At 45.1% G+C, this 22,417-nt stretch overlaps 2 protein-coding genes across 2 annotated transcripts in view; both read right to left on the reverse strand.

Moving 5' to 3' along the window:
* LOC147424017 (uncharacterized) overlaps positions 1-12,041 on the reverse strand; it is a 48,799-nt gene extending 36,758 nt beyond the window's left edge. The window contains exon 1 of the mRNA XM_086500972.1: positions 10,368-12,041. Within this exon, the coding sequence (XP_086357098.1) occupies positions 10,368-11,945 (1,578 nt within the window). The 5' untranslated portion in view covers positions 11,946-12,041. The remainder of the gene's footprint in view (positions 1-10,367) is intronic.
* Positions 12,042-14,344: 2,303 nt separating this feature from the next.
* LOC147424019 (uncharacterized) lies at positions 14,345-21,152 on the reverse strand. Its single transcript, XM_086501117.1, has 5 exons — positions 21,006-21,152; positions 19,312-19,376; positions 18,963-19,035; positions 14,479-14,509; positions 14,345-14,400 (listed from the first exon to the last, which is right to left on the reverse strand). Exons 1-5 carry the CDS (start codon positions 21,150-21,152, stop codon positions 14,345-14,347), a joined length of 372 nt encoding a protein of 123 aa, XP_086357243.1.
* Between the last annotated feature and the right edge of the window lie 1,265 nt (positions 21,153-22,417).

Here is a 22,417-nt window from a genome sequence, read left to right on the forward strand (position 1 = left end):
TCAAACAAAATTCCAATAGCTCTGTTTGCTCTTTTGTAGGACCGGTATGCTTTCAGAAAAGCACACGCCTGATGCTCTGATACCACTGTCACAAGGCGGGCACCACGTGCCAATAGAAAACAACAGATTGAACAGACTTTTAGCACTTTAACTAACAACTGAATTGAGAGAGAGAGAGAGAGAGAGAAACGCGACATGGAGTGGCAGAATTCCACCCCACAGAGTATTGGCCCCAAACCTTGGCGCCTCCAGACTCTACACCTTCTCTAGGAAGCATGCCAGAGAATGAGCCCTAGCCTCATATTTATAGGCCCTTGGCTTGAAAAGCAGTTACAGTAAAAAGCCTTTAAAACTCAAAAGCTTCTGGTCCAAAAAGCAATGCCAAAAGCTGTCAGCGTAATTTACGGAAATCCGTACAGCTGGCACGTTATCAGCTAGCGCAAAACGCGAAAATCCGTACAGCCTGCCACGTGCCAACGCAATTTTCGAAAATCTGCCACGCTATCAGTTTTTGCGTGTGTCCGGATCCTGCTTTATTTTCTTCATTTATGTCACTAGGGGTCCCATCGAACGGGGTCCCCATAAGTTGGTAGGACTTCTTCTGTTACTTGGTTCTTCTTAGGGTTTAGGCCCCTCGGCCACATCTATAAGTTGGCTCCATTCTTTAGGCTTTGACACGTTAGCAATTGTTACAAAGCGCGCTTGGCGGCCGAAGAAAGACGAGCGGCCTTGGAGTTAGAGCGTGAGGTGCAGAGAGACCAACGCGTGCTCGGATCTAGTACTCCGCACACAAACACAAGGGACGCTTTACTTCACTTGAAAGAACTGAACTGAACCGAAAGAAAGAGAGAGACAAGAGAGAGAAAAGAGACAACACAGGGATGTCAGGTCCCAACCCTCAAGGGCCCCCTTGCTTTGTTGCGAGAGCAAGTACTTTCTTTATGCTTGCACAAATGCTACTACAATGGCTGGTTGCTGGGATGCTGATGCTAACGGGTACTACTACTACTATGCTGGGTACTAGTACTGAATACTAAAGGGTACTGAGGTACTGAAGGGGACTATGTCGAAGACGATGATGTCAATGACGGGTACTACGGGTTCTATGTCGAAGACAGGGAGGTCGACGACGAGGTCTATGTCGAAGACGATGAAGTCAACGACGAGGTACTAAGGGTATTTGCCGACAACGATGAAGTCGACGACGGTACTATGTCGAAGACGGTGAAGTCGACGACGTTGCGGCCTGGATCTGCCACTGCTTCGCCGGACTAGGGCTGAAATGCAAAAACGTTGGCTGAGCTGGCTAGAATTTGAAAACGCCAGGCTGATCAGCTGAATTCTGAAAACGCTAGGCTGATCTGGTGCTAAATGGGGTATCTGGCAAGGATCTGTAACTAGAGGATGCGGGGTCTCACGAGGCTAAGGCTGGGAACTGAAAACGCTGGTGGTAGTGGCTGAAAACGCTGATTGCTTGAGGCTGAAAACGCTGGGCTGATCTTGAGAAAACGTTGGGACCTGTGGGTGCCTGCCTGCTCTGATGCGGGTACCTGCCCTTCTGTGTCCTGCTTCTTCTGCTTCTAATGAGTGCCCAATGGTTTCTTTTATAGCTCTCTAGCAATTTGCCCTACCTACTTTTCCAACAAAAGTCACTTATTAAATAATAAGTAAAAAAGGTGTAGTTTGACAAAAAGGGTTCAATGCTCTGAAAAATGCTCATGCTAATTGATTGTGCAAGAGAGGGTATGCAAGTGTGACCGTCCTAGGCATGCACGTCTTGCTAGAGGCTCACAAAGTGTCAGGCTCTGTCCTAAGCTAGGCTATGACTGAAATAACCTAAAAAGGTATGGGCCATGAGATATAGAGGCGTTTAACAACCAAACACCCCCCAAACTGCAGCCTACATCGTTTGGAGGTGCTGAGAGTAGCCACTGCTCAGACTTCTTAATACTCCCCCCCCCCCCCCTAAATAACAATCCAGGTTCATGTCATGAGTAACAACAACCATACTTCCCTCGTAAATAACCACAAGGGTCCACAAGGGTTCGAGCCAGGAGTAAAAACAACACTTGTCAAACATTCAATACTCCCCCCGCAAATAACCACAAGGGTCCGGGCCATGAGTATGAACAAGCATTCTCAAACATCATTTCTCAGTACTCCACCCGGGAGTAAAATCACCAATCATTGAAACTAGTATTAAAACCAAAGAACAATTCAAATCGGCACCTAGACAGGTTCAACACAGATACCATCCATTTCAAACAAATTCCAAACACGATCACCAAACAAGTTCAAAAAGCAATCTCGACATCAGTCGAGCTCGAAAAGACGATTGGCTTGCCATCTTGAAATTTACACCAAGATTAGGGTTAGATTTCTTCCATAAGGTTGTAGCCGACCACATCATGGTCCTAAGCTCTTGGATAGACAGTGTTCTTGTGGCGGCGATGGTAGTCCCAAGACATGGCAATCACACTGGACCTCCAAGGTTATCAGCTCGAGAAGAGACACCTCTTGAAAGATGTCGAGAAATTTCAATTTTTAATCTACTAGGGTTTCTGTGGCAAGCATTTTAAGATACCCCACTCTGCCAGAGGCTGCAATCCGAAGGAAGATAGGTTTCTGTGGCAAGCATTTCAAGATACCCCACTCTAGCAGAGGCTGCAATCCAAAGGAAGATGTTTGAAGACATGTAACTTCGGACAAAAATTTTCTTGAAAGTTTGCCAAGTACTTCGAGTTCGGCTTGGTACCTATAAACGTCCACCACTGTATGGCACTGCCTTTGAGAAAAACAGCGGCTTGAAGAGAATCCTTGATCCTTCTTTGCAAGTGATCTTTATGGCTTATGCCTTGTAAGACAGAGCGGTGAAGATGAGAGCGCGCCCGATGCACGATGAAGTAAGGGTGGGAGTGGCTAATAAGTCTGGGGTCGGAGCAGGAAGATTCTCCAATAAAATTCTTAGAAGCGCCATCCTGCTCCGTCTACTCTTTGGTAGGATTGGTATGCTTTCAGAAAAGCACACGCCTGAAGCTCTGATACCAATGTCACAAGACGGGCACCACGTGCCAACGGAGAAAAAAAAGACTGAACAACTTTAAGCACTTCAAATAACAATTGAACTGAAAGAGATACTGTCACGTGACACATCCAGCCCTATGTGTCCATGGACAAGCTACACCACAGCAAGGTTCAGTCACTCCGATCAAGTTAGATTAGCAGTGATCTAGCACTTTTGTGAGTCTATTCGTAGACCGTGCATGCCTAGTCACTTAGCATAGATGCATATCCTCCAGTTGCACACAGCATGATCATCAGAATTCCCATCAGAATCTATTAGCATCAGTTAGGGGAATTTTCCAGTGCATTTAGCCTATTTTCCTATTTATTGGGATTTTCACTTATTATTTTTAAGTGACTTTCCAACAAAAGTAGGTAGGGCAATTTTGCTAAGTTAATATATAAGCAAACCAAAGTTCACACTTTCTGGCAGAAGAAGCAGCAGGAGCACCTTGCTCAACACGCAACTTCTCAGCAAGACCAACCCCCACGACTACCCTGGCGTTTTCTCCACAGAAGACCTAGCGTTTTTGCATCAGATCAACCTTGGCGATTTGTGCACAGCAGATCAGCCCCGACGTCATCACGACACAGCAGATCAAATTGCGTTTTTGCATTTGCAGAACCCCGGCGACAGAAGGACCAATTTCAGCCCCTTGCGTTTTTGGATTTCAGCAGCAAATTAAGACCGGCATCATTCACCTAAAGTGTAGCAGATTCAGCCCGTAAAGACCATCAATTTTCAGCCCTAAGAAACCTCATTTTTCATCCAAGAAAACGCAGCCAAAACAGTCATTTTCAGCCACCGAAACAGTCCCGAAATTCAGCGATTTGAAGATCTCAGATTTCAACCACCAAGTCGTCGTCGTCATCGGCATAGACCAAGTTGCATAGTCCATTGCATACGCATTGTACACCTTTGTGCAATCAAAGAATAGACCACTCTCACCGACGAGAGTGGGGCCTTCGGAGGAGGGTTTTACAACCTCTCGGTGTCGTATTTCTTCTCTCCTTCTCTCAGTCTCATTCACTTGCACGCACAATATCCACTCACTTCGTTCGTGATCATAGCACTCTCCATAAGACGGAAAGCTCTCTCTTTCCCTAAAGAACTAAAAGGAACCTTGAGCAATAAAGATCACTAATCTTGAGAAAATACAACATTCACCTTACATTGGTATCAGAGCTTTGGAAGTGTTCTGCATTACTCAAGGAAAGAACCAGAAGAACCACAAGAATTTTTTTGCTTGTTGCGATCGCACAAACCCAAGTGTACTTGGGCGTGGCGATTCCTAATCTTGTTTTGTTGAAGAGTGACAGGAATCCCAAGAAAGAAGGGCTTGTCCAGCCTCCCCTTGTGTCTCTTTTCACTCATTGAGAGCGGACCGTGCACTTGGCGGCCGGCCAATCGGCATGAGGTGGGAAAAAGTAACCTTGGTGTGAGCGCAAGGCCGCCAAGGGGTGCGCCCGCAGAAAGGAGTAGAACTCGGGTGAAGAGAAGATCCTTCTCCGACGCGATTTGCAAGCGAAAGAAAACCTCAAGAACCCCAGACCCTCAAGACTCAAGAACCCTAGATTCTCACGAATCAAGGACCTCAAGAACCTCAAGACCCTCAAGAAACCAAGTTCCTCGTGAACTTAAGAACCCAAGAACCAACAAGAACCCACGATTGCAGAATGATCATCACTCGAAGCGGACTGGATACTTCGCTTGGAAGTGATGAGCATGAGAGAGGCGAAGAAGAATTTTCCCCACCAGGAGGTTTTTCCGACCCTTCACCATCTACGACAAGGATTGCACTAACTCCTATGGAGGCTTTCGACAACAGGATGACGAACAGGAAGTTAGAAAGCGAAGAAAGAGTCGCAGCCATCGAGCGTAAGTACCAAGAAAGAATGGCAACCATAGCGCGTGAGAACGAGCAAGCACGCTTGGAAGCCAAAGCAAGAGCAGCAGAATTTGATCGAGAGAACAAAGCAAGACAAGCAGAATTTTATCGCGAGAAAAAAGCACGAATGCAAGAGATGTTGCGACTCTTTTCTCAAGTGTCGACATCGATGCAAGAGATTCGGGAAAAGGAGACTCTCTCCGTTTCTTCTTCTCCAAAGCATGACACACAGGATTTGCATGATTGTGTGAAGCATGATGATGATTTGATTGATAGTGATTTGCATGATGATTTGAAGCACAATGATAAGCATGATGATTTGGATGCCAATGATTTTATGCATGATGATTTGGATGACAATGATAAGCATGATGATTTGGATGCCAATGATTTTATGCATAATGATTTGGATGACAATGACAAGCATGATGATTTGCATGATCAAGATGTGATTTCGCACGAGCATGATGATTTGCATGATCAAGATGTGATTTCTCACAAGCATGATGAGTTGCATGAAGATGATGTGATTGTTCACAAGGATGATGTGTTAGTTGATGCTTTTTCTAGCGAAGCTAACCTCGTTGTAGATTCGATCAACCACGAAAAAGCGATCTTGGCTTTCAAGTCGAGGTCCAAAGAACCCCCACAGGACGATTCGATCATTCAGGACGAACCTATCTGGGCTCTCGAGCCTTGCTCCAAAGAACCATCACAGGAAGTATTATGTGTTCGCATGATTGATACGCACGCATTGTTCGAGTGTTTCATTCGTGACGGTTTCCTATATTTCAGTCAGCATCCTTATGTGATCCCTTTTACTAGGCATGACATATTGTATGTTGAGCACGTTTCTCTCATGGATGAGCACGAATGTATGCGGATTGTTCATGAAAAGTTGAAAAGTATGTATGTTAGGAAGTCACATGGGCATTTCCATTGTGATTTGCCACAGTTGATTGATTTCGATCAAACAGAAAAGATTCGATCGCATTGTTTACATGTGTTTGATGAACGGGCTACCACTCCGTCTATTAGTTCATCTACATTGCATACACAGTCTTTAGAGAAGACAATATTTTTTTCCTTCACTTTACATGGAATGGGTATGTTCATGGTTTTGTGTTGGAGATTGTTTCAAGAATTTTCAGCCATGGAGATTCTTGAAGACGAAAGAAGCAGGACTCTAGATGAAGTTGAAGCAAGAAAGGAGATTCAGAAGACTTTGTGTCGCTTTCGGCGCGGCCCAAAGAAGCAAGCGTTGCAGACCTTTATGAAGTTCAAGTACCGCTCGACCCACACATCAGAGTGGGCCGACGAAGAGTCCCTTCCAGGATTCCGGATGCTGTTGGCGATCTCCCTCGACGCCATACAGTTCGGTACCAGTACCTCACTTTGAAAAGGAGGGGATGTCACGTGACACATCCAACCCTATGTGTCCGTGGACAAGCTACACCACAGCAGGGTTCAGTCAGTCCGATCAAGTTAGATTAGCAGTGATCTAGCACTTTTGTGAGTCTATTCGTAGACCGTGCATGCCTAGTCACTTAGCATAGATGCATATCCTCCGGTTGCACACAGCATGATCATCAGAATTCCCATCAGAATCTATTAGCATCAGTTAGGGGAATTTTCCAGTACATTTAGCCTATTTTCCTATTTATTGGGATTTTCACTTATTATTTTTAAGTGACTTTCCAACAAAAGTAGGTAGGGCAATTTTGCTAAGTTAATATATAAGCAAACCAAAGTTCACACTTTCTGGCAGAAGAGGCAACAGGAGCACCTTGCTCAACAGGCAACTTCTCAGCAAGACCAACCCCCGCGACTACCCTGGCGTTTTCTCCACAAAAGACCTAGCATTTTTGCATCAGATCAGCCTTGGCGATTTGTGCACAGCAGATCAGCCCCGGCGTCATCACGACACAGCAGATCAGCCTAGCGTTTTTGCATTTGCAGAACCCCGGCGAGACAGAAGGACCAATTTCAGCCCCTGGCGTTTTTGGATTTCAGCAACAAATTAAGACCGGCATCATTCACCTAAAGTGTAGCAGATTCAGCCCGTAAAGACCATCAGTTTTCAGCCCTAAGAAACCTCATTTTTCAGCCAAGAAAACGCAGCCAAAACAGTCATTTTCAGCCACCAAAACAGTCCCGAAATTCAACGATTTGAAGATCTCAGATTTCAACCACCAAGTCATCGTCGTCATCGGCATAGACCAAGTTGCATAGTCCATTGCAAACGAATTGTACACCTATGTGCAATCAAAGAATAGACCACTCTCGCCGACGAGAGTGGGGCCTTCGGAGGAGGGTTTTACAACCTCTCGGTGTCGTATTTCTTTTCTCTCCTTCTCTCAGTCTCATTCACTTGCACGCACAATATCCACTCACTTTGTTCGTGATCATAGAACTCTCCATAAGACGGAAAGCTCTCTCTTTCCCTAAAGAACTAAAAGGAACCTTGAGCAATAAAGATCACTAATCTTGAGAAAATACAACATTCATTCTGTTGCACCTAACAAATACACCACACATGAGACGGGGAGTGGCGGAGTTCCACCCCAAAGAGCACCGGCCCCAAACCTTGGGGCCCCTTTCGGTATTTCTTTATATTTGTTGAACTCATTACATTGCCGGTACTCCACCCTCTACACCTTTACCCGGAAGAGTGCCAGAGAATGAGCCCTCTACAAATAATTAAAGGCCCTTGGCCATGAAAAGCAGTTACTTGAAAAGCTTAAAACTCAAAAGCAACTGCTCCAAAAGCTGGCGCCCAAAAGCTATCAGCGCAAAATCCAGTCTGCCACGTGGCACTGCCAGCGCAAATCACAGGCGTCCGTACAACTGCCACGTCATCATCTTTTGCACAAGTTCTTTGGATGCTTTATTTTAATGCCTTTAGTCACTTAGGCCCCATCGGACAAGGTCCCATAAGTTGGTGGGAACTCTTCTTTAAAAATAGGCCACTTGGCAAGACGTTGCAAGTTGGTAAAACTTCTTATGCTGCTTCTGCTTCTTCACTTGGGTTTAGGCCCCTCGGCTGGGATCTAAAGGTTGGCTCCATTCTTCAGTGACTTGACACGTCAACAGTTTATGACATCATTACTCTAACTGGGCGCCTTGCATGTCGAGCTAGGGTGATCCGGATCCTCTGCTGCAGCCTCCTCGAATACTGTGAAGCCCCCGTGATCGTGGTCGCTTGGATCTCCCTAGCGAAATCGCCCTATCAATCCATGTACCTCTGGTGTGGGTGCGATTTGAAGCTGAGCTCTGTGGTGGTGACTCCTCTATCTGCTCATTGTCTGGTAAAAAGAAATATGTGATTTGCCTCTAAGACCGGCTCTCCCCTAATGTCCTCAGCAAGCTCTCCCTATGTCTGTGTAGCTCGAGTAAAAACAAACCTAGGCATCTCTGGTCCGGGTATCTCATGACTCTAGAAAGTGGTCCGAAACCCATCTAACCAATAGCACACCGTATCCCATGAGATAAGTGTGTATCCATGTATCCAGGCCTCGTCACAAATCCATCCTCCGTGAGTTGGAGAAGATGCTCTCTATAGAAATCCACCTCCGTGCCCAATTCCTGTATCGATTGTATCCATGTGCTCCTAGTATCTAGCTGAATCAGATCTTGATGTATGAATCTAGTGATCTCTGACCGTGTGATAGATAGGGAGGGTGCATCCAAGGAGTACTGGAACAGGGCCAATCTGACCATGCTGAACCCATGTAACTGAAACCATGATGTCATATGTCCATACCGAGATATATATATATATATATATATATATATATATATATATATAGAGAGAGAGAGAGAGAGAGAGAGAGAGAGTCTCCTGAACCAACCAACCTTGGCAATGAATAAATGACATGAATACAATGGGGACTCAGGATTGCTTATATAGCAACCTCAGTAAATTGCCCTACCCAGACTTTGACAAATTAATTAAAATAAATACCTAAAAGCCAGTCCCCCGGTAAGGATTTGGCCTCTCAACCTACGAGTTGTGGGTTCAAATCCCTTGTTGGGTCACACTCTAGAGGGACACCTTGTGCTCACCTGGTGTTCACGTTGCTAGGGCTCTTGCCCTTGGACACTCGAGTGCATCCTCCTCCTGGGGTGGGTCACCCGAGGAGGAGGTTCCTAGCTGGTTGCTACGAGTTCTCTCCGTCGTTCCCAGCATGTGGTGCATCAATTAGGTGGCCATGGTGATGCCTACGCATGGCTCTTACCCGATGGTACGCGGCCCTTGCCCGACCATGTAACATGGCTAATATTTGGAAGGGATAAGCACCTCCCCCTGTGGGCCCTCTGGTGTGTCGAAAAAAAAATACCTAAAAGCCAAACTAAATAATGGGATCACATTGGGCAGTTCACTCGAGATGCCAAAACTCTAACAAGACTAACCTTTACCGATGTCTCAAACCATCCTGTAACAACCTCTCCCCAATGGAGAGAGAATCCTAGGGAACAGGCATGTCAAGGAGGTGGCTCTAAGATGGTCCAGGAGCTGTCTAACAGACAGCCTCTCTCCCACCACACTTTGCATACCAAACAACACGCTTCCAATGTGACCACTTAATTGTGGATGGAGCTTACAGTCTCTGACGCGAGTCTAGCTCCAATGGAATCTCCATCAAAATCCATGATAAAGACAAATCTCACCTATTATGTGTGGTTGAATGCAATCCGAAAGGTGGCATTGGTGACCCAATGAAATTCCCCCCCAGAAGAGCGGCTTACCAGAGTCTAGAACCTAAACGGCTCATTACCACCAACCAAGAATGCGCCTAACAAAACCGCCCACCAATGGAATCTTCCCTCTAAAACCGGCCAAGACTGAACCTCTATAGACAATGAGCTTGGGGGTGGGAGGTGAGCGCCTAAATAAACAGCATCTAATTAGTGTGGGATGAGGGTAAGCCTAAAGCTGCAGGAGTGCCTAAGGTGACGAAAACAAGGGGGGGGTGGCTGAGGTGGGCATCACGGGAAGGCATAGTGGGACTGTCACTGCTGCAGTCAACAGCCGAGGTAAGGGAGAAACAGCAACCGCAGTAGGAGGGACAGACAAGGTCAGCGATAAGCCAGAGGCTGAAAGCAGGTTGTATGGGGGGAACTATGGTGGACATGGCGAGGCTGCGGGCGGGGGATACACAGGGACTATGCTGAAGGGTCTAAAGTGCATGGGCAAGCTAAAGCGATGGCGTGCAAGAAACAGAGGTCGAAAGCGGCTAAGGTTAGCTCTCTCTCTCTCTCTCTCTCTCTCTCTCTCTCTCTCTCTCTCTCTCTCTCTCTCTCTCTCTCTCTCTCTCTCTCTCTCTCTCTCTCTCTCTCTGTGTGTGTGTGTGTGTGTGTGTGTGTGTGTGTGTGTGTTTTATTATTGTTTTTATTGTTTAGGGAAGAACTAACCTGGTACATTTTTGGCTGTGTGAAAGAAGGCTCGTCAATCTCGTTATGACCAAATCTTCTGTAGCACACGATGTCCACCACAACATCACACCCAAAAGTATTTCTCCAATCAGCTGCAAGTTCACACACATGAACAACAGCTTCTACATCATCACCATTGACATGAAAAATTGGAGCATTGAGAGCTTTTGCCACATCTGTGCAATAAGGTGACGATCTGCTCGACTTGGGATCAGTGGTGAAAGCCACTTGGTTGTTGACTACAATGTGTATCGTGCCGCCGGTAGTATAGTTTGGCAAGTCACTTAAATGCAAGGTCTCATACACAACACCCTGTCCAGCAAAACTTCCATCACCGTGCAGAAGTACACTGATATTCTTCTGTCTGTTCGTGTCCTTTGTGTAGTACTGCTTGGCACGTGTTTTCCCGATGACTACAGGATTGACAGCTTCTAAATGACTAGGGTTTGCGACAAGAGATAAATGGATTCTCTTGCCACCCCGTGTTGGCCTATCATAAGAGGTGCCAAGGTGATATTTAACATCTCCGCTTCCTGTATAATCTTCTCCCTCTGGAGGTTTCGTGCCACCACTGAATTCGCTAAATATATGCCTCAAAGGTTTACGCACAACATTGCCCAAGACATTGAGCCTTCCCCTGTGAGACATCCCAATAACAATGCTTTCAACCCCAGAATCAGCTGCTCTATCTATAAGCTCCTTCATACCTGGAATCAATGTCTCACAACCTTCTAGACCAAATCGTTTTGCAGCTGCCCATTTCTGCGCCAAAAAATTCTCAAAGAGTGTACCCCAAATAAGACGATCCAGTATCACTGCTTGCCGCTGAGCACTATATTTACGAGGAGTCTGCGTTTCAATTTTCTCACGCAGCCAGTTACACTGGTCCCGGTCTGATATGTGCATATATTCATACCCTACCGTACCACAATAAGCCTGTTCAAGCCGATTTATGATGGCTCGCAGCGTTTGAACAGGGCGATTCTCAGAAAGAAACCCAGACATACGCCAAACTCCTAGAAAAAATTCACGATCAAGGTCTGCTTCAGTGAAGCCATAAAGGGCAGGGTCAAGGTCAACTGGAACCTGCCTCTGATCCATGTTGAGTGGGTCTAGGCGCGCTTTCATGTGCCCATTGACTTGATAGGCTCTGACAAGAAGCAAAAGCCGCATGCTTTCCTGGATAGTCTGGCCAGAAATGCCAGGTGCCGAGGATGCTTGGCCCGTGAAATTTCTGAAGAAATTGTCCCATGATTCATCAACGCTGTTGGGATCTGCCTCCCAAGCACGTTGTAGCTCTTCTATGTAGACACTGGAAGTGCCATCGAGGAAATTATCTGTGAGACGGGAAAGAGGAACAGGGTGAGGCAAAGGAGCGGCTTGAGATCGGGGAGCAGATCTGTGGAGAGATCGAATCCAAGGGCTCTCTTGGGTCTGCGGCAAAGGAGGAGGAGGGCACCTAATTCTCGACAAGGTCGACAAGGGACTCCGCAACCGAGGATTTCCGCTTCTCGCTGCCCTCCACGCCCCTGCTGAGCAAACCCTAATCCACCTCATGGCTTTTCTTAGCCAAGGCGACCAGGTGACGAGCTGCGCAGGCAGCAGCAAGAAAAACAAGTGGAGTCTACTTTTAAGTTTTGAGTGGTCTGTTGCCAGAAGTCGTTTGCTCATTATATTCTAGCTTTACGATGAATGTCATAATTTCTGACTGACATTTATAAAACTAGAGTGCTTCGTTAGGAAACAAACTGGTATACAGGTACAAGCCTTCAAGGCGATTGCAATTAGAGAGAGCAAGCATTGAACAAGAAGGTACACATAAGAGCCATATCACATCTTGCCATGCAGAAATGTAATGACGAGCATGCTTAAAGAGATTGGATGCTTCAGCCATAGTGTGAATTTTAGTCGGTTATGCACAGCACCACCATGTGCTTCATGGACACGGAAGTTTTGTCGACGTTGTTGTCCTTAGAGAAATCCTTCAAAGAAATCGGGAGACATCATGTACATTTGGCAGAAGATCCGTAAAGAAGATTGTCGAAATGAAAGGAGGGAGAGAGAGAGAGAGAGAGAGAGAGAGAGAGAGAGAGAGAGAGAGAGCACTTATTATTTGTTTTGCACAAATCTTCTTACGCCAAGTGAGTGTAAGTGACTGAAACGATTAGTATGCTAAAAAGTTGAGGAATTAAGAACGGAACTTTGAATGTAGCATGCAATGATTTCTTTACAATGAAATGGACAAATCTTCTGTGGAGAAGAGGAAGAGGACTATATCGGTAAGATACTCTTCAGAGTTTCGTGTGTGGGAAACTGGCTGACAGAAAAATAGCGCGAAACGAATTGTTTAGCTGACTAAAGGTGGTTGGGGACCACGTTAGAGTAATTTAATTCTATAGTCTCGAGTAGGCCAAGCACGTCCGCAATCTGAACGAACAACATACAATGGTGTTTTGTGGAGCAACCAGCTAGCACGATGACGTCGATGGTGATTTGTCGACCGAGTGTATTCCAAGTGATATAATGTGGATGCCATGGGGTAGGTGGCTGAACTGGCCATGGAATGAACTCACTCCATTTATGCATGTAGTGTCTGAGCACCCGCTCTTGCAAATGTGGATAGAGACAGTATTGCAACATGTACATGGCAGTCTGAAATTCTGACTGTTGCTTAATCAGATCAACTGGAATCGGCCTACCCATTCTAAACTAAAAAGAAAAAGCATTTCAATCAAAGAAGTTGATAAGTTGTCATGTCTGCCATAGTTTAAATGGAAAAAAAAAAACATTGTTGTAGCCAATGACCAACGTTATGTGACAAAGACAGTGAACAAAACAATGAAATGAAGATGGCAAAAGTTCACAGTTATACCTTCTTGTTTTTTTTCAAAAAATAATATTTTTTCAACCTTGGTGGATGTCCAGAACAAACGTTATAACCTAATGCAGTTGTTGTCTTGTGTTGTTTAATATAGAAATGTTCTAAGTTTCTAGCTTTATGTATATTTATACTGGTTGCTAAAGTGGTAATTTCAAAATTGTCCTCGAAAGGACTATGTGCCTGCATGTCTGCTTGAATTCTCCTCGGAGGATTACACTTGTGCTAGCCAATGCGTTTATGGACGTTATTTGTAACTCCGATATATCTCCTATCGTTTTTCGTGCAGCGTATACTGTAGACTATGTATTCTTGCCGCGACGCAGCTTTTTCTGGGGTGGAAGGCCGATGCTTGTCTCTGGTTGTTGATGAATGTCTAATCTGCAGTCCATGCAGATTGGTTAGGTAAATAAAAAAATGACGGTGCTACGGAGAAATGAATGGAAGCTAGTGATACTTGTTATCCGTACTTGCCTTGGTCTGTCTCAACTGGCTCGTACGGGGAGGCTAGTTGTCCGTAATTTACTGCCTTGTGTTAACTGTAGTGCTATGCTACCTTCTGGATTGTGATAGGTGGGTTAGTTGCATCGTGCATGTGGTTTGTTGAAGTCATGAAATTTGTCAAGATAGCGGCACAGTTTTCTTGAGTAGCTTTTGAAAGTTCGGCCAAATCAATGTTGTAACCAAACCGTAGCTGCTCCATCGTGTACAGTGTAACTCCTTCAGTTTTTGTGTCGAGGAGTTGTTGTGCTTCAAAATTACGCAACATACTCTCATCATCCTCGTACTGGATGTCAAGCTCTTCAAGTATTTGCTTCATGAGACCTGCAGGATGTAGGAGCAAGGTGGTTAGCACGACAGATAGAAGGCATTATATTTTTCTTTTCTGATAGTACTTGTTGTCATTCTGTCTGTGCTTGGTGTGGCCATCGTTTGGTCTAGAGCTTTATATCTTGCGTTGCACTTATTCATGAAGTTACGACGCTCTTGAAAAGTATGGAGCCCCTCAATATACGCATGGGGTTTCTCGCCTGCTAAGTTTGCCAATCTCATCTGCTTAGTCGTGAGGTAAAATCTCTTAGGTTGTATCACTAGTTGCGTTTCCTTTGCGTTGTTCGTGTATTGCTTGAAGAGCTGCACAGTAAGATGAGTGATTGATTTGCATGTGTATACACAGGCAGATGCAAGATCAGATAAGCGTGCAAAATGTACCGTGTTGTGATCCATTGTTTGATTCAGTTTCCTACACGTAAAAAAAATTATTTTGATGACCTCTTGCAGTACTTCTGAAGCATAAGATCCAACAAACGTTTAAACACAAATGAATGAAGTGAAAAAGGGAAGAGCAATAAATTTACAAAAGGTGGATCAGAGTGAGCAGGGGTGATAGGGAAGGTGTCTCAGATGTGCAACATATTGAACATGAGAAGTCCACAGAAGAGAAGACAAGCAGTTAAACAAAAATTCTTGCTTTATATAGAAGGCAGTTACAAGGCGATTTCATTGGTTTAATAGAAAGAGGAATTGATACTGAAGAGGGCGTAGGAAACATTCCCGACTAGAAGTTCAAAAATCTAGATGGTGTGAACATCTCTGGCGTAGGTAGCTCTAGTAAATGTAGCCGGGTTCGCTCAGTGACGCGTGATAGCATCACGTATAGAAGGATAGGGGCGAAAACTTCTTTTACAATGAGCAAGATGTTGGAGTTGATTGTTGCGCCTTGGGACTTGTGTCCAGTCATAGCGTAGGCGAGAGCTAGTGGGAATGTGGATTTATGGTACCAGTGCCCATTGAATGTCCGTCTGCTATGCTTTGACCGTCGAAGTGTAAGTTCCTATTTGGATGTGTCGAGTGTGACTTTGATTGCTTTGACGCCTCCTTCTTCATCTTGGAGGATTTCGTCTACGTGACATAGTGATCCATTGGCTGCTCCAATTGTTAAGTCTATGTTCTCTGTTATCAGCGCCTTTGCTCCTTCTGCTATTCTGTCAATTGCGTGGAAGTCGGGATTTTCAAGCCATGCTTGGAGCTCAGGGACGTTGTGTGCATTTGTCTTGAGGCCGATTTGGATGATGTGACTATGCCGATGGAAGCGTTCCAAGAGAAGGTTATTATAATATCGAGCGTCACTCTTGTGTGTGCAAATGATTGTCATATTCCTATCCATGTGTTGCTCTATTTCATCCTGCGTTATGATGCGGTCACCGAGCGCATCGTGGATCTCTTTCTTTGTGGGGAGTCTGACTCTTATTGTATTGAGGAACTCTATGAAAGAGATATCTTTTGCATGGCGCACTGAGAAAGACATAATGTACGTAGTAGCAGTGGACCAATAAGTGGAGCTTGTGATGTGGCATGAGTAGCAATGATCACTTTGATGCCTGCATACCGACGGCAACTGTGCCAAATCACCGAACAAGAAGAGCTTTTTATCTTTGAATGGGTCTAGTAGTGTGCCATTGGTGACATTCACAATTTGTCGTACTATGAGGTCGAAAGTTTGCTTTGTCAACATAGAAATCTCGTCTATGATAATCGTGTCTGCTTCTTTGATACTAACGTATCTGTCATCAGTTTCGGAGATTGACAGGGGATACTGTTGTGTGCGCACTGGTATCTTGAATTGGTAATGGACAGTTGTTGCGATGCTGCTTAACCTCGTGGCCGCTGCACCAATCGAAGCAGCGAGTGTGACAGTTTTCCCTTGCATTATGAGTTGGCTTGTGGTATATCTTATGAGGAAGCTTTTGCCACTGCCAGCAGTGCTTGTGATCACATGCAAACCACCCTTTGCTGTTGTGAGCTTCTTGTAGATCTTTGCTTGTTTAGATGTCAGTGACGCATTTTGGACGTTTTGAAGCTCGTTTAGAAGGGCAGAGAAACGAGAAGTCGTGTTCTGTTGCTCGTAGTCTGTTTGCACATCTGGAGATTGAAATGAGGCAACCTTTGTTGAGGATGTCTTCTGTAGTATCATGTTGTGAAATTGGTGTGTTTGATCTGTCGTGAGCATATTTCGTTGTGTATACTCTGTGATGTACATCTCAAGGTCCTCATCTATCAGTATCAAATTTTCTAAGTTTGCACTCAAGATAGTATGACTTGGACGTGTTCTCCGGTGAGAGCAGCTGGGATTCGTTTCTGAAGGTGATGCTCTTTAGCAGCACGTTGTAAAAGAAAGCCTCTGAATGATGCTCTGGGTGGAATTCTGCGAAACGGACCAGTCGGTGTTGCCGCTCCAGCAATTGGCCATAGGTGTTCGCCTCTGAAATTCTTTTTCCCCCTTTTTTTTCCCTTCGTCGCTGTTTAATTCTTGTGGAAGTCGTAGAACGTAAGATTCTCCAGACTTTGTGGTCGTGCGCAGTACAGATCGATAGGGTGCAACACGACATCATTGTTGTGAGAAATGATTCGTTGTCGTAGTGCCGGGGGTGATGAGTCGACGTATTGGACGGTGTCACTCTTTGAAATGATTGGGATTTGCAAACAATTTAATGCCACTTCTATTGTTGAGATAGGCTTCGACAGTAAAGAGGTTGAGATCAGCTTCAATTTCACAGTGTCAAGGCCACCTAGGCCTTAGCGCTCTGCATCTTCTGAGCGGATGTTGAGATGGCCCATTGGTTCAGTTTGAGTGCATACTTCAAGAGGTAATAGGACAACGATGAATTGGTGATCCGTTGTATATTCATATGTGCACCCCATAACAGAAGTAGGGTAGGGTGGTACGGTACGACATTTTTGTCTTCATGCCGGGGCCTGAAGTATTGCCATCTGTGATTTTGTTCGTTGAAGACTGGGTTTGGATTTGGCTGCGCATGAAATGGAAAACGATGTTTACATACTCCATCTCTTTGACCGTGGTAACAACTTGTACGGCACTTGTGAAGTTGTTTCCTGAGCACGAGTTGTTGGAGGCGGCTCACTTCTGGCAAAACCACAGTGCTAGTTTCTGGCGGGATGTATGCAGTTATCTCAGCAGATAGTTGCTCTTTGTCTTCTTCATGCATCCACAATATGACATGAGCATGCAGTGATCCTCTATTTTGGACCTCATATCTAACCAAGTGGTGTTGCACACGGCCCAACACACCTTTCGCAAGTATATATTTGGACATAAGCATTTGGAATTTAGTGTGGAAGGTGAGGGCGCATTCGACTGGGCAATCTGTCCAAGTGAAGGAGGCTTTGACGTGCAATTAGCTCGATCGTGTCAACCTCAGGCCATCTTGTTTCTGTGACCTCATCAGCAGTGAAAGTCAAGAAGAAATCAGGCATTCCCCATTCGTCCACCATTGCTATCAAGTCCTTTAGGTTCTTGCGGTGCCACGAGCAGGAGCCTGGCATGCTGGAAGGGGTGCTGTACCGAAGCACATGTCTCACAGTATCCTCGTCAGTTGCTGTACGATTGGCCTTCTTGTAGTTGTCAATGTCCCTTTGCAACAAGCTCGTGTGTGTATTGTTAGCCAACATAAGAGCATGCTTTAGTTGGTACATTATGAGCAGGTATGGCTTGTACAGGGTGTAAATGGAGAACAGAGTCAATGCACGTATCTTTACATATGTGTTGAAGTTGATTTTACCATCATACTGGCCTTTCCCGAAAGGGAACAGGAATGGAAACGCTGCCATCTCTACTGTGATGTCGTTCACAGAGCTTGATGCGGCAGGCATGCCGTTGGGCTTGAAAGTAAATGTTCTCTCAAGCAATTGTTGACGGCCACACAGCTGTAGAGAAGCAAATTCGTAAGTATCGCTAGCGGTGAATGCTCTTCTCCTAGCTGGTTCAATGATGTTTTCGATGATACCAAACATCAAACTCGTGTCAAGTTGCGCCATCAGTGCAAACGGTGCGTTGTCTTGTTGCTGTTGAATGATCTTGCTCACACTATCTTGACTTAGTATGCAGAGGCCAAGCCTCTTATTCAGTCGTTCAGCCATCGACATGTACTTCTGTAGTACGAAGTTGTTCTCAAGATTGAATGCAAGTATGTCTGCCACTTGTGATGTAGCTAGGTCTTGCTCTGTGAAGGTTGTTCTATGTTCTTTACTCCATGACAGCAGAGGGTTATCTAATATTGAACGTCTATCTAGTGTACCACGTGCAATTGTTGTCACTGTTGAGATGGCGCTGATAGATATGTCAATGACGCTCAGTAGCTGTATGTGAAGCTGATTTCCGTTCAGTATTCTTCTTGTGTAGTCTGGAAGTAACGGCACACAATATTTGCGACATGCACTTGAGTTCTCACAAGCGGAGCATTGCACCCATTGTGTTTCTATTTGTGTAGCCTCTAAGCTGGATACCAGTAGACTGCTAGCAAACATTGCAACCGATGTCTCGTCTGGGGCTCGAGTACACTGAAAAGAGGCAGTTCTTTGGATGAAAACTACACCACAAACAAAGCATATGCTTAAAGGTCTGAATGTCGTTGCTATTTCTGAACTCCATCAGTGTACTAAATTGACGATATCAATCCACGATTGTGAGCATGGTAGAAATCTAGCCTTCTTCTTGATTGAAGTGTGATGTCTCGCTTTCGATTTGCTGAGGTGTATCCTACGCTTTCGGTGATGGTCCATTGAAGGCTTCAGTCGGACTCAATCTTAATGGTTCAATGCCATCAGAACCTTGTGATATTTAGTTACTAGTCACGGCTAAGCAACGGACAGTTCAAGTGTTTGAAACAACTATGTACCTGGTGCTGGATTGCGCTGTTGTGGGGTTTCGGACAGAGAAGAGCCACGCGGTAGTTGATTTCTTGAATGTCCCTTGCAAAGAATAAGTACGAAGCGTTAGAAAAGTAATAGCACAATGTTTAAGGTTGTGAGAGTAATCTCATTATTTGTATGTGTTCTTTTTCTCTTATGTTATAGAAAAAAAAAGAAAACCTGCTGGTGTCCCTGCACGGGGGAGTTTTCACAGTCCTCCCCAATTTTTATAATACGAGGGAACGTGCCATTCCCACGGCAGCATGCAATTTTCGATGTGTTCCTTTTTACTATGTCCTCAGCGTTCAAGATTAAAATGTGGCACTTTGTACTCACCGCACGTTGGAATATGTCGCCGTTGCAAACGTAGAGGAGTTGTGTCCAAGTTTCTCTTGATCTGTCTGCAATGAAACACGGTAGAGTTAGGCCATAAGTAGTTACGCCTGTAGAAACGAGTTGGGTAAGGTAGTTGAAGGTGGACATACATACATTGCTGCTATAATTGCTAGTGAGACCCCTTTATCCTCAGCATGGACACCCCCTACCTATGCATAATAACTCTCCCCTCCTAGACGTTGCACAAGGTGGACATGGTTTCAAAACATCAAATTAGTTATCCATGCAAGATGCACTAGCAAGTAATGAAGATCTACAGGACAATTGGCAGCATTGTGAAACGAGGAATCACCAAGCAAACAATTAGGGTTGATAAGAGGGATTTGCTAGTAGTGTTGTGCGCTGTGACTAGCCTTGGTCTGCCAACGCCATCTGTGTACTCCATGGCCCTCAAGGTCCTCCAACTACTCCTACCGACAACATGCAGTAGATCGTATTGCACCAACACTACTACCACACCCTGCATCATCGCCACAAACCCTGGAGCATTGAATTTTCGAGAGATGAATAGTGCAAAGGGGGACAACAAATTGCGCAAGATCTGATTGGAAAAGCCAACAATGATAATCACCTACACTAGCATGTTCACGGCTACTCTACAACAAGAGCGCAAGAAGTAGATTTCGAGAGTATTGCTCTTTGTCGAGTTGCAGGTCCGAACTAAAGAACGCAAGAAGCAGATTTCAAGAGTATTGCTCTTTGTCGAGTTACAGGCCCGCACTAGCTCTGTGACACCTTGATTTGTAGAGCCTCTTTGTCATCCCAATCCCCTTACCGGCTTTTGAGCATCTTGACATTGTTTATGAAACGAAATCTAACTCTGTGGCACCTTGATGAGACATGTGTTTTATTTCAGGCCTGGACTAGCTATGTGACACCTTGATTTATAGAGCCTCTTGGTCATCCCAATCCCCTTACCGGCTTTTGAGCATCTTGACATTGCTTACGAAACCAAATCTAGCTCTCCAATGTGCTTATCGCAGAACCATGAACGGCTCTTACCTATCACAGAAGCTTGAGAAAGTATGGCAGTATGCAAACTGGGTGCAAAAACTGTTATACGAAAAACTCCAAAATGCACACGCCTCGGTGAAGAGACAGCAGGTATTGCCATAAGTCTGCAAGCTGTGAAGCAAACTCTCATTCCCTTTCTATGGCCTTCTACACAGTCACAGTCTTAATAACGAGCTCGACGCTGCAGTCGCCGAGCTAAACTCTCTTGTGAATCGTATCACACCTATTTTTTCCTCCCTTTCCAAGCTTCCCTCTGATGTTACGTTCACTGATGAAGCTCCCATCACCAAAATAGGCTTGGAGCGAGCTAGTGAGGTTTTGCAATTTATCATAGGATCAGCCAGTTTTAGGGCACCACGGCTCTGTTTAGTGGGTATAGTGGGCCAAGGTGGGCTCGGCAAAGAGACGCTCTTGGCTCACATTTTAGAAGAGCTGCAACAATCGCAATGTGCATTCAATCATGTGGCACATGTGGAATTTGTGAATGAAAACCCTGATAGTATGGGGATCAGAGAGACGCAATCATCCCTACTGTGGCAATTAGCAGGTCAAGCCACATACTTCCAAAGTGTGCTGGCGGGCAAAGGAAAATTGAAAGAAAGGCTGGAAACTCTACAAACATCAGGAGCATCTATATGCATCGCCATCGACAATGTATGGAGAGCACAAGACTTGGAAGATCTGCTTCCTGCAGGATTTGCAACTCTTCTGCCATCACTCCATATTTGCATCATAATCACATCATGAGCGACGAGTACAGTGGACATGCTGAGTTCTCACTGAGGGGAAATCCTCAGGTTCTGACATTCAAGCACCATATCTGCAGAGCCACGTGCACTCAAAAAAGAGGCGATTCCCCTCTGAGTGCATCGTATCAATAGAGGTATTTTCCATGTATGTGGCAACGAGATCAACAAACATCTTGCATTTGATATATGATGATTGCCTCAGACAAACAAATTACAGATAGCTAAATCGATCTCGCAAATACACAGCAACACACCGGGAGTTCATGCTAAGGCCGATCAGAGTCACCCACGAGCATAAGTGAAGTGGTGTGACTTAACTTTCCACATTTGAGCAATAGAGACCCACATTAAATCTCAGAAAAGCAACACACATACATACTTTGGAACTTGCATACATACACGTTATTGTATGCACAAAGGCTCACAAGCATCCAGCCATATCCAAACTTGTAAAAAACGACGACGTCTCGTGATGAATCAGATGTATCCAATGCAAAATTTCTCAAGAGATTTTACAACATACTTGTAGGCAGTTGATTTCGCTGCCAGATCTGCTGCTTAGCTATTAAGGCCTCTTTTCTTGGTTTTAGTCATAATTTTGTAAGGTTGTAAGGATCTGCATCAGCATGTTGCTGCCGTCCGACGCTCCCATTTCCAAGGGACGTTCTGCCTGCACTGCTTCCCCCAACCCTTCTCCTACGAGCTCCCATGGTTCCTCGTGGTCCAGCTCCTGTTGGCGCAGACATGGCTGATGACGAAGACACTGAAACAGGTAAAGTCATATCCACGTTCTCTAGGGGGAAAGGGAAATTTCCTTATGTGGCAAGGCTACACCTGGATGACAATAAACAATCTATTTTACTGGCTGGAATGAGTGACAAGAAGATAGTTCAGTGGGATTTAAACACAGGGAAGATCGTGCAGGAGTACAATGAGCATCTCGGTGCTGTCAATACCATCACTTTTGTAGATGACAACTGCCAGTTTGTGACATCTAGTGATGATAAATCATTACGTGTGTGAGAGTTTGGGTCTCAAGGTCAGAGATGGTACCACATGCTTTGAAGAGGCTCACGAACGTGTGTGTACGCATCAGGTTCAAAGCCATCCTCCAGAGACAGGGAATCGATTGTGGATGAGAGAGAGAGAGAGAGAGAGAGAGAGAGAGAGAGAGAGAGAGAGAGAGAGAGAGAGAGAGAGAGAGAGAGAGAGAGAGAGAGAACCTGCTTGTGTCGTTTGGTAGTGAGGCAATCCTTGAGGCGCTCTGTTTTGCTTGTGTCGCT

Source organism: Adiantum capillus-veneris, chromosome 26 (genome assembly GCF_014529385.1).
Source record: "Adiantum capillus-veneris isolate H3 chromosome 26, ASM1452938v2, whole genome shotgun sequence".
In the NCBI taxonomy this organism is placed as follows: Eukaryota; Viridiplantae; Streptophyta; class Polypodiopsida; order Polypodiales; family Pteridaceae; genus Adiantum; species Adiantum capillus-veneris.

Coding starts and splice junctions, on each gene's coding strand:
- LOC147424019 (XM_086501117.1), bottom strand. CDS start 21,152: ATGTCCACTGTACTCGTCGCTCATGATGTGATTATGATGCAAATATGG. Junction 19,036..19,311: donor GCGACATATTCCAACGTGCG/GTGAGTACAAAG, acceptor ATTCTTTGCAAG/GGACATTCAAGAAATCAACT. Junction 14,510..18,962: donor ACAGCGCAATCCAGCACCAG/GTACATAGTTGT, acceptor TTTTACGTGTAG/GAAACTGAATCAAACAATGG.